Consider the following 13,954-nt stretch of genomic DNA (forward strand, 5'->3'; position numbering starts at 1 on the left):
GCAGAAAGCTTAAAGGCTTCGCACAAGTAGGCTATGATGTTACAAACACTTATGTCAGTACCATGACCAGACCTAAACCCAAGCTGATTGTCACTGGTATTCAAGAAAGACAGCAGATGATTTAAAATAAAATGTTCAAACAGTTTTGAGGTCGCTGACTGTGGCTATAGTAATAGGTCTGGTTTGGTTTTGAATCTTTATTTTGGGACTAACAAAGCGGGGAGGCACTTTATCGTAGGCTATTCTTTCGTGCCAAAGCAGTACCGTAACGCAACATGTGTGACTTGTAGGCTATAATATCACAGAATCACGTGACTTTAGTGCCAGATTGTGATGATGGTTAAGAAAGGTAGGACAATTTCCTTTGTGAACCCAACTGATTGCAGTCATTAAGATCCTTCTTGCACTCACAGAAAAAAAAGCAGGGGGGCGGGAATCGAAATGACTATTCCCTAACCCATTGGCCACGCTGTAAGTTGTGATGCATTTGCGTTACTTTCAATACTTTGTATTAAAGTTTTTTTGAGAGATAGGCTATGCTCGGAACGTCACGTAGGCTACTGAGTCACATGACTGTGATATCATATGTCACGCATGATTGCGTTACTGCTTTGACACAGAATAATACGATAAAGTGCCTACCTGGACCGACAAAGCCTTGTTAGAATTTGTGGTAGTTTCGCGTAAAGGTCATTTTTTAAGCATCCAGGCCATGTCACCCATAGCCACAGATTTTTATGAAATTTGACACAATTGTATAACTTAGTTTTCGGAGCAAAATAATACTAATTTGAGAAAAATGGGGTCAGTAGCCTACTTTTCAAGTAGTGGCCTTTTAAAACAGAAAATATTTGTGTTCACTCAAGCATGAAATTAAAAAACATTTAAAGAAGTTTTGAAACTGCTATAACAGACGAAGTTTTGAACTTATGAATGAGGAATTTGATCAACTTGTTGCCAGTGCATCATAATTTTCCTATGCAAAACTCAAACAAGTTTGGTCACGGCTGAGTGAGTTCCCACACATTTTTGAATTTTTCTAAAAAACTATCATATAAAAGGTTTTAACACACTTGTTTTAATGGTAAAAAGAAAGTATTGCTTATCTGAGTTTATCATACCAACATTAATGAAAACGTAATCACAACATTGTTAAGGGTGCATTCATACGTTTACATAATGTAAGTTAGTTATCAGATTAGAAGTTAAAATTAGGCCCATCTTGAAATAAATGAATGATCACAGTTGTAGAGCAAGAAAAATAACTTTGCAACTACTTTTTTGTCGCTTACACATAAAAATAGGTAAAAACGTAACCACTACGTTTTTAAAAGGTAGGGTATGCGCTCGTTTTCGATGCAGTTCCCACATTGCAACAACCGGATGCCTGCGTCGCACACCATTGGACAATCTTACCATTCTTGCTGGCATCCAACCCGCTGAGGTTCAGTAGCCACTTTAACAAGTCGAAATTCTGCCACTAAACTTGACTAGAATGAAACCGACAACCAATCATAAGCTACGGTTTAAGTGACGTAAAAAATGGCGAAAAGAAGATGATAGAAAGCAAATTAAGTGATGGATTTTTTGTCAGTTGTTTGGCTTAGGGGTTAGGGCTAGAAAGTAGTCATTTCATTGACGCGGGTTCGATTTCCACCACTGCTATTGCTCTTTTTCTTCTGTAATTACCAAATAAAGTTCAAAACAAGCATTAACTCTCTGGATGAGTGCTAGAAAGGTCACAATTGGACGGTAGCCTCTTATAACATGTTCTGATTGGTTGGCGGTTGCATTGTAGTCATTCGCAGTGGCAGAATTTCGACTTGTTAAAGTGGCTACCCTGAGGTTCGTCACATGAAGCCACTCTATTGCTCCCCCCCCCCACTTTCACTTTGAAAGAGGCCCTGTTTCAATCTGTTTCCATCACAAATACCACTATTTGGAGAAACTTGAATTCAGACAAAACTATTGCTGTGACCAATTTTAACACCTTGGATAAATCATAAAAATGTCTACAAATGTTTAGCCTACTCTTTCAATTTGCAAAAAATATGGTTGCAAAAACTTGGTTTTAATTTTGGAAAAGAATATATGCACTAATTGTTAGCCTACCGTTAGATCTAGACTATGTATGGTAGACTGATCTTCCACTTCGATATTTTCAGAGTGCTCTAAAACCCCCTGAATTCGATAGTATGAATGAAGAACAATTCACTCAAGAAATAAATGCTAGCTTTTCAGAAATGTAACCACTTATAATACATAAAACTGTAACTACCATAAAGGTACCAAAGGATTTCACTTTTTTGAAACAGTTAATCAAACGAAAATCAGCATAAAATTTATCAGCAATGATGACACATATGCTATGCATAGCCTATAGGCTACATGTACAATCGTAAGCATACAATAATAGCTACAATGAGGAAATAGTAAAAACGTGGTAATTTCTTTGTGCAGCCGTGTATTGGTATGTTTGGAAATGACGATATGCTGATACGTTTCATCAACGAGATATAACACAATGAGTGGAAACTCACTCTTCTCTTAGTGTTTCTCTTTTATCTCTCTCGTTTCTCTACGTCGTTCGTTTCATGGTTCACTGCTTGCACATGGAAGGCTACAGACTGCGACCGTACGGGTGTACGGCGTGCTAAGAATGCACTAAAGCAAGGCTAAAGTGACGGCGAATACCACGAAGCAATTGGACTGTTCCGACCATAGTAGCCTATTATTGTTAGGTGGTTTAAAAGTTTATTTTCGTTACCGCTTGTCTTTTCAGATTATTGTGTGAAATTTTGAAGTAGGTTAATCAGGATGTTACAGGTCAATAAGCAGGGTAAATACATAGGCTCTTGCTAACAACAATATTAAATTAGTATAGGGTAGCAAAGGTCTACGAAATACGATACAAAACGACTGACTGTAGGCTATATGGTTATCAAAGTTTATCTTATCCAGCTATAAACAACCAACAGGGCTAGAAGAAGTTTGGCTTTTTATAACAGTGCAATGGAAAACAGTTCTGATAATTTAACCGTCGAGTATCTTGTGGAAATAATCGAAGATGAAGAATTTCAAAGTATTCCCATTTCAACGAGCGCGTCTACAGTGCAACGTGAATTTGGGTAAGAAAGCGTTTCAAAGGACCTCGCACCTCTAATTAAATTGTGCAGTTGTGTGTTGAAAGCTGAATAAAATTGTTTGAATATATTATCCGGTATTTTTGCAGATGTCACTTATGTCCGAAAACTTACAAAACCAACGGGGGATTGCGTTTTCATGTCAAGTCAAAGCACGCTGGAAACACATGTAATAACACCAGAAAAGGTATGGTACTACAGTTCCGCATATTACCTGCCTGTAGACCGGCAAGACAACTTTATAGCCTGAATCGTCCATTTACACATTGTTTCTACGTCTGGCGACGACGGATCAACGTTAAAATCTGACTGCAGTCAGCCACTTGTGTGTAACAATTGCTGTGGTAGGCATATCCAGCCTGCCAAATTAAAACATATCGCAAATATTGCATCTATTCAACACCTGCCTACGTCGAATCGATGTAAAAAGGGGAAATTGTTAGACCACATTCCAGACGTCAAAATAGCAAAATGAGGCCCCTAATTTCTTGAAACGGAGGCCCATACCCCCTTCAGGTTGCAACTAAGACATCATATATCGCGTTTTCGTTTGCAGAGGGGGCATTGGTCCCCCTGACCCCCCTCTCGGGAGCCCTGATTCTACTGAATAGCGTCATTACACCAATATATAATGGAAACATAAGCTACCGGGACGCATCTTTTGAAAATGTACCATTACATAGGTGTATAGAGGGAATGGACCAATCAGAGGGTTAGGAAAAAGGATAGTAATAATATAGTTGCTAAGATCGAGTTTTCGACCAACCAACATGGCGTAGAGAGTATGCTATTGGCCAGAAGACTGGAGGTCGTTGGTTTGAATCCTCTATTTTGGTTAAGATGTCTTTGATTTGGGAATTTGTAGAAAAGTTTCCTTTTAGGAAACTTGTCTACAAAGAAGATGTGGTTGACAGAAGATGTGGTTACAAATTGGTGGTTCAATTGATAACTTCACTGATGCAGCTCTTCAATATTACATTCGTGCATTCGAATCCACCACAAATGGGAGCGAACTTTTTCACAAGTTTAGCTGTGATGCAATTGAAGTGATCCCAGGTTTATTTCACGGAAAACTTCAACGTATGGAAGCAGTGGAGCAAACAAGAAAATTGTTTGATGTGTTTCTGAGGTAAAAACCAAACATATAGTGGCATTTTCATTCTATACCGATGCTATAGCTTGTTTAACCAATGTAGCTTATCAACAGTGATTTACATTTATTTCAATCATGTCTGGTACGACGAACGACAGTTCTGCCAGATTTCAGAAACTGCCTTCAATGATTAATATGCTTATCCAGTGATCTCGTGGGATTGCTGTTGACTGAGCCAATCCCAATCTCTCCGTCTTATCTTCAAGTACGAAACTTGTCTTAATTCAGTCTGTATTTATTGGTCGATATCCAAAAACTTCATATAAAGTCGCCAAATAGCCTAGATAACGCAATTGTCTATACCAGCCAGTAAATGAGACATACTCAAGATGCATAAAACGGGGCAAGATGCATATTTTAACTTTGCCTACATTACCGTAAAAAATAGCACGAATTTACAATTTGTATGCCGTACCATTAAATACTCTTGCCAGCATCTATGTTCAATACACAAACATTAACGTTTTGAAATTTACATTTCAGAGATGAAAATAGCAAAGTTTCACAACAACAACAAACGACTAATACGGTGCTTACAACTGATGAAATACACATAATAGAATATATTGGGGGATACGTGTTACGAAAATTGAAGCGCAGTGCCACAGATGAACAACAAGGCATTTTGTCTAAACTAGAAAGTGACACCAGTTGCACAGCGGGTTCATCTATGATTGACACACTACAAAACGACGAATACGGAACATTACTGAAGCCAAGTCCTACTCTGATGAAAATTTTGCTGAGCCTGGAAGTGGATTTTCGAAAACATTTCAGCTTTTGTAATACAATGCAGACTGTGTTTAAGGAGATATAAATGCTATCATTATTTTTATCATTATAATTTCACGATTCAACTAGCAACAGTGCAAGACTATAGCCTAAGGTTTTAAAAACATTGTAAGACTTACGACGCTAGTCTAGACGGCTTATTAGAAATTCAGGTCCTTCAAAATTGATTAAGTTGCTGACAGGCTAACAGTAGCCTGGCTGGGTTAACTTTAGGGCTGCACTAGAGTTTAATTTTAGGCTTCTGACAATAACATAATGTTAAATAATAGGTGGAAAATAGCCTAACATGTGGATAGCACCTTACCCATGGTACAAAACTATATTACTAATTAGCCAAGCACCTTAGGCGGTGAGATAGCTCAGTGGTAGAGCTCAACGCACATAAAATCGAAGGAACATCCCATCTAAAACTCTTGTGATGTCCGTTTAATCTACTGCGCAAGTGTCTGTAGTGAAGCGTGACGGCCGACACGTAAAACGAAGCAAAAAGAGGAGTTTCCACTCATTGTGTTATATCTCGTTGGTTTCATGCATCCAACTTGTTCAGCTTCTTTTTCATAGGACAAAAAAACATGTTGGATTCCCAGGGACCATGTATTGTGCACCCAGGGCCGTTGAGAGAACAAGTTGGCACCGATACAGATGAAAAGCCCCGGCTCTTTTAAACAGAAGGCCTCTAAAGAAAAAGATATAACTCCACAGAATACGCGGTGTTTTCTTCGTTTTTAGGAAACATAAAATGCTCCCGGGTCCAAAAGTATCCTTTGGACACTCTTGTCATCGCTGCTGTGTGTAGGCTATAGGCTACCATGGATTGCCCATGCCTTGTCAAAACCATGGGACAGTCAGCTGATCACTTTTCCTAAGAGTCCAATTCGGAGTTAACACACGAATTTGTCATCAAAGAAAACAACTGTCATTTTATCTTTTGTTTGCAAGTGTTGTTTTGTCACATACTTTATTTTGCTGCATAATTGTCAGCTTAATTAAAGTCAATTAATTTGGCAATTAATCAACAGACATTATTTAAAAGACAAAACATTTTTATCTGTTGTTTCTACGTCATGATAAAATTGTCACGTTTTATTATGATGCGCTGTTAGTAGGCTTAGGCTATATGTTTTATACGCCAGTAAAGCAAACTGTTTTATCAACCCTAGATAATATCATTTATTGCTTTGACCTTATCCTTCGCGTCCAGATAGTTGGTTTTGAGCACACGGGTTTGTGCACAAAGAAACTGCAAGATTAGCCGTTAGCTTAGTGGTTACTTACGCGCCTGGCTCAAGCTCACGTGGCGCCGGTTGGACTCTCGGGTTGTGCGCTTGAGCAACGCATTTTAGAACTGCTCTCCATTCAGCGGCACCTAGTGAATGGAATAATTGCCCGGCAACAACACTTCAACAATCGTAAACTTCACTCTGTCAATCTCGGTGACCGGGTAATGCCTTCATAAGTATGCGAAACTACCAGGAATAACCTATCAAGGCTTTGTCAGTCCGAGGATAAAGATTCAAAAACAAACAAACAAAGAAACAAACAAACATAGCAGTCTACTGTAAATACACAGGCCATGCGTAGTAACCACACTGCCTTTCTTAATGAAGCTCTTTAGCTCCGCCAAGCGTGCACTACTACAAAAGTAGGCTAATGCCTTTTTTATTTGTCGACAAACGGGGAGAGACTCGAAACACCAGCGTCATTGAATGGTGCGGTGTTCGAGAGTGCGGGTGAAAATGCAGTGAAGCAATACAATAAGCTCATTCATGGTTTGTTACGAGACTTACCGTAATGAGTTGCAGTCGAGATCTTGGAGAAGAAAAGTTCACCAAGTCTCTTAGATATGTTTTTTTTGTTTTATTATTTTTATCCTGCATTGCGGGAAAGCGGACTTGAGCGCTATGCATCGGTGTGCGCCTTCCGACGTACACCAGACCCACGTTGCAGCCGACGGCAATGACTGTTTCCGGTTGTCTACTCTACTTATGACTTAAATTTGGTACTACCCATTACTCGAAATCGATCACTGGGTAGAGGCAATTATCGTAAAGTTTCTTGCCCAGAGAAACAACAGCAAATGCAGGTGGCTGGAGTCGAACATGCAGGCTTTCGACTGCGAGCCAAACGCGCTAACCACTCGGCCACAAGTGATGTCTGGTGACTCCATTTTATCATTTGTTTTTACTGCTTATATGTTTCTTTCTTACTTATGTACTGTCAGTTCAGTTCAGTTTGTTTGTATTTCTGACCATCACAACGAAAAAAACAATATATGACAAACATAGCAGCGGTCTAGAAAAAGGTAAAAGCGACAAAACACGGACGTGAGCCTATAATGTGCAATCGTGTATCATACCAAACCATTAGCCTACAATCAGTTTAAAATATAACACGGTCGCAACACCTATCTTACTTGTCTATCCTACTTATGTTTCTGCAATATCCTACATGATTCAGCCATTGTCAGTGCTGGGACTAACCATGTAGCCTACCCTTATAAACTTTTGCCGAAAAGTTCTTGGACTATCAAAGAAATTGCCACTTTAAGTGATATTCCTTGCGTTGGTGGATGACACTGCAGCCCAATAAATATTTAGATTCCTCTTTACTGTTTGACCAAATCTTTTCCATCTTAAACTCTCCGTCACTTACACTTTCTTTTCGAAATTGATGACCGCTGTTATTTCTAACAGATGCAGTTTGTCATAGCCTACTTTGCTTTGTTAAGCATTTCTTACGATGTAAAATTTCAAGTTGTAGGTTGTTCAAGCGACAAAATCATGGTTGACAACCACCGCTTATCATATGAAGTTACAGTTGGCACTGTTACAAAATTCTTGTGCTTTTGTTTTGTTGAAATCAACTAGATATTCGGTTAAACGCTGCTCGAAACAAATCTTACAGTCTGCTCGTTATTATTGTCTCAGTTGAGAATTGTCCATTTGGTGTTAATGTCACAATGGTAAAAATCGTTGCTCATTAACACTAAGATACGTAGCCCACTAAGAAAAACGTATTGAAGAGTAAGGTTCCATAGGCTATATTATGCGGAATTTTAGAAATTGTTTTATTTTAAATCAACGTTGCATAACCCCGGTGCATAACGTATAAAATTCAGCACAAGAATTCGTGATCTTTTAAGTCATTTGAACCACTTGTAAATCCACTGAGAATAGCTTTACTATTGATCGTGGAGCCGTGATCTTGAGCCGAGCGCGCAACCACTGAGCTAACGGAGCTGACATATTTTCAATATATAACGGAGATATATAACTTATTGTATAACTTATTGTGTCTTATATATAGGCTATAACGAGAGATATATAACAACAATATATAACTTTCAATATATAACATAACGGAGCATACATACTTTCAACGGCAGCAGTGGCCGAGTGGTTAGCGCGTTGGGCTCGCAGTCGAGAGCCTTCATGTTCGACTCCAGCCACCCGCAATTGCTGTTGTTTCTCTGGGCAAGAAACTTTACGATAATTTACCCAGAGATTGATTTCGAGTAATGGGTAGTACCAAATTTAAGTCATAAGTAGAGTAGACAACCGGAAACAGACATTGCCGTCGGCTGCAGCGTGGGTCAGGTGTAGGCCATGTCGGAAGGCGTACACCGATGCATATCGCTCAAGTCCGCTTTCCCGCTTCTTCCAACGCTCCTTGTATTTGTAACAGTAGATGATCAATAAGCTCTTAAACTGACGATATCATTAGTGTTTCTTTGTGATATTTATGCACTTGCAGTTTGTTTTATTTCGTTGGTTTGGATATGGACAGCTTTGTCTGATGCACATAAATAATAATGGCAGAATTTTTTCATGTTAAAGTGACTAAAGGAGGTTTGGCATCTAACACCGCCAAAACTGATTTGTTTGTTTGTAATGGTTTGTTTTTCTTTTTCGCTTTACAACAGCAAAAATTCTTTTAGCTACAGTCAATATTGCAATTGTCATCTAGCAGAGTATCGGGGCATAATGAAGGAAGGGGAAAATACATTAATACAATTACAACACAACCTTATGCGGTAATTAATCGCGGTAATTAACCTGCACAATAGGTGAAACGAAATTTTTGCAGGAAGATAGGCCTACGAAATTCTTTGGAGCTAAGCCAAACAAGAAGAGAGTACCAAAAGCAACTGGAAATATCGGGTGGAAGCAGAGCGTCAAGACGTCAAAGCTTCCAACTGGAATATAAAAGGCGCGGATCAATCAAAGAATCTAGATGGTTACGCGTGACACAACGCAATAAATAAATCCCCCACGTTCATGCATATTTTGCTGTAGCTTTCAAATTGCGTTTGTTCAATAAAAAAACTGGAAGAAAAAAAATTATATGAATAAAAATTGTTGTGGAAACACTGCGTATAAACACCAATCAAAAACTGTAATTTCAGTGACGTATGAAGTGGCTGTCGGCTGACTTCAATTTAAAAGATTTTTAATTAGGGTTTCCAGTTGCTTTATATTCCTATGAAATTTGGTTGGACTTATTTGAAGGTCGCGGGAAAATTTCAGGTCCAGTTGTGATCTGGTTGTTTTGTTAATGTCTTTTCATTTCGAAGCGACTTTCATAGAATAAATATGTATTTTAATTCCATATTTTTGGTTTTGATGATTTAAGTTGCGCTAATTTTTTAAAATTTTAGGCTTGTTTGATGACTTTTTACGATGGGCTACTTTCGTATGGCAATTATACTGAAAATAAATTTAAAAAATGGCAACGCTGTTCTCAACTTGTGATTTGTGAATTGTGAAACACAAAAGTTGCCTAATCCGATAAAATTGGAACATTGATTGTTGAGTATTGTGTGTGTTGTTTTTGTACTGAGATTGAACAACCAGTGGGTATTGAGAATTCTGATTTGCATTGGGATATTAAAGTGAGCTCCAGTAGGCTACTGTGAGTGCTTGATTTTTCCCGCGCTTTTACAAAGTAAGCAGCAAAGATTTTGCTCTCCAGGTCTAAATATATAAATTGGATTAAAGAAAAACTTAGGCCTGGAGAATAGCAAATTTTAGTCAAATTTAGAAAGGAATTTAATTGTGGTCATTTTAGTCCAAAAATTTTTGAAATCGATAAAGAATTCGCAAAGACAGAACAATTCAAAGAAACCCATATCAAGAATCCAAGTCTGCGGTTGCCGCATGTAACAAACAAGCAATTGACTCGCCAGCCTCAGCTTTGAAAGAATAGGGATGAGGAAAGTGAATTATTATCCAGTGAAGCAATTGAAGTACAGTACGGTAGAAAATTTATCAAACAACCATTAGTAAGCCATGTGGATTAATTGTTTTACATTCTATTGTGTAACATCTTGTTTGCTGCCCATTATCAAATCGGTTCAAAGTTTGTCCTAAATTTTTTTGTTTTAAATTCAGTTGGTTTTTAAACTTTTCTGGATTAGTGTGTGTTGTATCGGTATAAATCAATTTAATTAAACCAGCGCAAGAGTTTTTAATGATAATTTACTTAATTTTTGACATAAAAATCGAACGTTGGCCAGCAATCAAGCCTAGTCAGTTTTAAGCAGGGCTGCCAGACAAGTTTGGATCAATCGCACTTAGCCTAAATCGACAAAAATGCTTTTTTTTTCTTGCTTTTATTTCAATGCAAAGTGTTTGATTTTTTTAATTGAATTTAAATTTTGTTGCTTTATGTCAGTGGAAAAGTGACAAAAATTGTTATTTTGGGCTCAAACTTTGTAATGATACCTCGTCTGGATTTGATTTTTGTTAAATTTCGTCTGAAGAAAACATTATTGACCTATTGTGTTATTCGGTTACACTCAATTATTTCTCATTTACATTCTATTCAATTTGTTTGTCAAATTATATGGTCACATTGCGCTAGTTTCATGCAGCCTAACAGGTACCACTGAGAGTCACTCAGCCATTTTTTTTATGACAGAACAATAGGCCTAGGCTATACCTTTTTTTTAAATTGTGATTATTTTTGTATTGTAATACTGTTACTGAAAATGTTTTTACTCGTAGCCTTGAACTATTTATTGGCTTGAACTTTTCTTGGTTGCACTGAAGTTTAAACGCCCTTGCTACAAGAGTTTATTGATTTCAAAAGTTTTTCCTATTTTTAATCACCCGGTATAAAGTTTATATTTGAATAAAACCACAGGACTTCACTTAAGGATCGCAGCAGCACATGATTTTTTTTTTCTTTCATTAATATTACTGAACATCAGCCTATCTTGTTTCAACGTAATTTGCCGATGCTTGACATTTGTCACATTAAGAACTGGGAAGCAGCTGACTCGATGACTGATATAGTCTTTCGCTGCTTCCTGTCTGTTGTGGTATTTAGATAGCTATGGTACTATTTTATTCGTATTGTTTATAATTGTACCGTACTCTTGTCGCAACAGACGAAATAAAAGGTTTCTCTCTCTCTCTCTTGTGGGAGAGACATAGAGTTAGACAAGAATTACCAACGTGAAGTTTTGTGGTGTTCAGAAAACATACGGCATTTTATGAAAAAAGAAAGGATTGATTAATGATATCAAAAAATCCTCTCCAGTAGATGTCTTGTAAGCTAGTGTACTTTCTTGCACTAAAAGTTAAGTTGCAGCACTGGGTAGTGACTAGGCCAGGCTTAATAACTTTTTCCCTGTCACAGCTAATCTCGGCAGGTTGTATTAATTTACCACTGAGAATTTCCTGAGCTGGTGTACAAGAGTTGGCCCTCGTCGTAAATGCTGATGTCAAAGATTGGAATAGACCAAGACATATAGGGAAAGTGTATGAACAGTGAAGTAGTTTCACCTTATATTGTTTTACCAGGGCGAAGACTTTTAAACTAGCTCCAAATTTCCTTCATGGTTTTTTATTGTCAAACTTTCAAACAGATAAAGTTTGATAACCAAATCAAACAACCAAGATAGTCTAGTTTTGTTGATTATTATAGGCTATAACTTTTCAACTGGCTTTTGATTTGAAAGTTTTTGAACTTCAAATAATTAGTTGGGTATAGAAAGAAGCAGATCACCTCTTGCTAATGGTTTTATGGTTCACTACTTCCATTTAATACTTCACTAGTATGCCACTGTGATTTTTTCTTCCTTCTGGAGATTTTCTTCCATCACAATCATTTGTTCCATCTGCAAATTCTATGACTAAGTTTAATCTGAAAATTTAAGAGCAGTGTTTTTTTAAGGTTTATGCGGCGTCTGGTGTTCGAACTTACAACTACTGTAGAAGACCTATATCTGTGCTTTTTTTCTGTGCAACTACAAAACTTGGTATACCGTACAGCAGCGTTTGCTCAATTACATATAGTTTCAGTTCATTAACATTATAATTACATGATCAACTTTTTTAATTGCATTACATTTACATTGTTTTGTGTCAACATAACATTTTGTTTGAAAAGCATTGCCCTACTTGCCAAGCTGATACAATCTGCAGACTTTACTAGGAATAGCACAGTGTGCGCGCCTATTTGAGTGTGCGCGCCTGCCACCTATTTGACCGGCGCCTAGCTGTCTGCGCCTAAAAGACGTGGACTCTTTATGACTAACAAGGGTATTGGCTAAGCTTGATAGAAATTAGGTTTGTGTCTGTTTTGAACAGGATAGTGTTTTTGCGGACAGCTTTACTATGCCAAGAGTGTTTATTGGTATCAATCGGCTCAGACTTTTTTTTTGGACTTGGTGCAATTTTATCTTTACTAGATTCACAAAAGTCACTCATAAAGTCACAAAAGTCACTCATATTTTTAGTTTGAACTTTTTTTAAAGTTTGAAACCTGTGCTAGAATTGATTTGGGTGTTTCCTCCAAATGACTCGTTCTGTTCGTCTGTTGCACAGAACATGTCCCTACGTTTTAATTACTTTAACCGGTAACCACTTCGGGCCAGGTACATAGTTTTTAGCTTATAAACTAATGAACCTTCTTCATAACTTTTTTTATTGGATGCTTTTCAATTGGCAAGAATAAAGACAATAACGTTTTGGTTGGCGCCCATGAAGAACTTAGGCTGGGATTTTAAAGAACATCATCATACTCCATGTAATACTCATTATAATAGGCTATGTGCAATGAAAGAAATGACAGAAATAAAACAAATGAGGTTGACTGTTAACGTGGTCATCCTTATCATTGGTAGCATATGCTGAGCACATGATTACACTTCTGACTTACAGAACTTAGTCAAAATTGCAGCAAACTAATTTATATATAATAAGTTATTCAGAAGCTATATTTCAACTTTTTCTCTTGCAGTTAGTTCTTTGTTATAAATAAAAACAGTTGTTGCCTGAAAAAATGTATGAAACGATTGAAAGTATGATAAAAAAAAAACGACTAAAAATGTTTTTAACCATCTCTACCTATAACCCACTTAACCCAGCCCACTAATTGCACAAAGTTCGTGTTTTGGCTATTATCATGAATTCTAATTCATAACATAATGTAGTGTTTCATTGATCATTGTTCAACTCACTGTTCTCCTTATTGTTACCTGACATTATTGGACGGCTTGATGAAACGGGTATCTTGGGCTATAATAATGCTTTTACCTTTTTCTTGACCTTTGCTATGTTGACGTGTATTGTTTTTGATATGATGGTCAGAAATAAAAAACAACTGAACTGATGTGGGAATTGAGAGTCTTAAACAAAAATCGAAAAGAGGGAATGAATTGTGAGATCCATAAGAAAAAAGATAATGTAAATAGGAAGCACAACATGCAGAAAATTTTCAAATTGGCTATGAAATCATGGAAGTATCTCCGTTCCAAAGCTTTGGACTGTTTACTACAATTTTGCAACATACGTTAAAGTCTGAGGACATCTGCTTCAATAGGATTAAAAGTGGACTTGTGAATGTCATAGTGACCCCT

The 13,954-nt window shown here is 37.3% G+C and overlaps 1 protein-coding gene across 1 annotated transcript; it reads left to right on the forward strand.

Annotated features, from left to right (window-relative positions):
- The first annotated feature begins 2,751 nt into the window (after positions 1-2,751).
- LOC145772594 (uncharacterized) lies at positions 2,752-5,113 on the forward strand. The gene is made up of 4 exons (XM_082584455.1): positions 2,752-3,128; positions 3,233-3,330; positions 4,107-4,272; positions 4,780-5,113. The coding sequence occupies exons 1-4, from the start codon at positions 3,013-3,015 to the stop codon at positions 5,111-5,113; spliced, it is 714 nt and encodes a 237-aa protein (XP_082440581.1). The 5' UTR covers positions 2,752-3,012.
- The last annotated feature ends 8,841 nt before the right edge of the window (positions 5,114-13,954 follow it).

The sequence above is a fragment of the Aplidium turbinatum genome, chromosome 6 (genome assembly GCF_918807975.1).
Source record: "Aplidium turbinatum chromosome 6, kaAplTurb1.1, whole genome shotgun sequence".
In the NCBI taxonomy this organism is placed as follows: domain Eukaryota; kingdom Metazoa; phylum Chordata; class Ascidiacea; order Aplousobranchia; family Polyclinidae; genus Aplidium; species Aplidium turbinatum.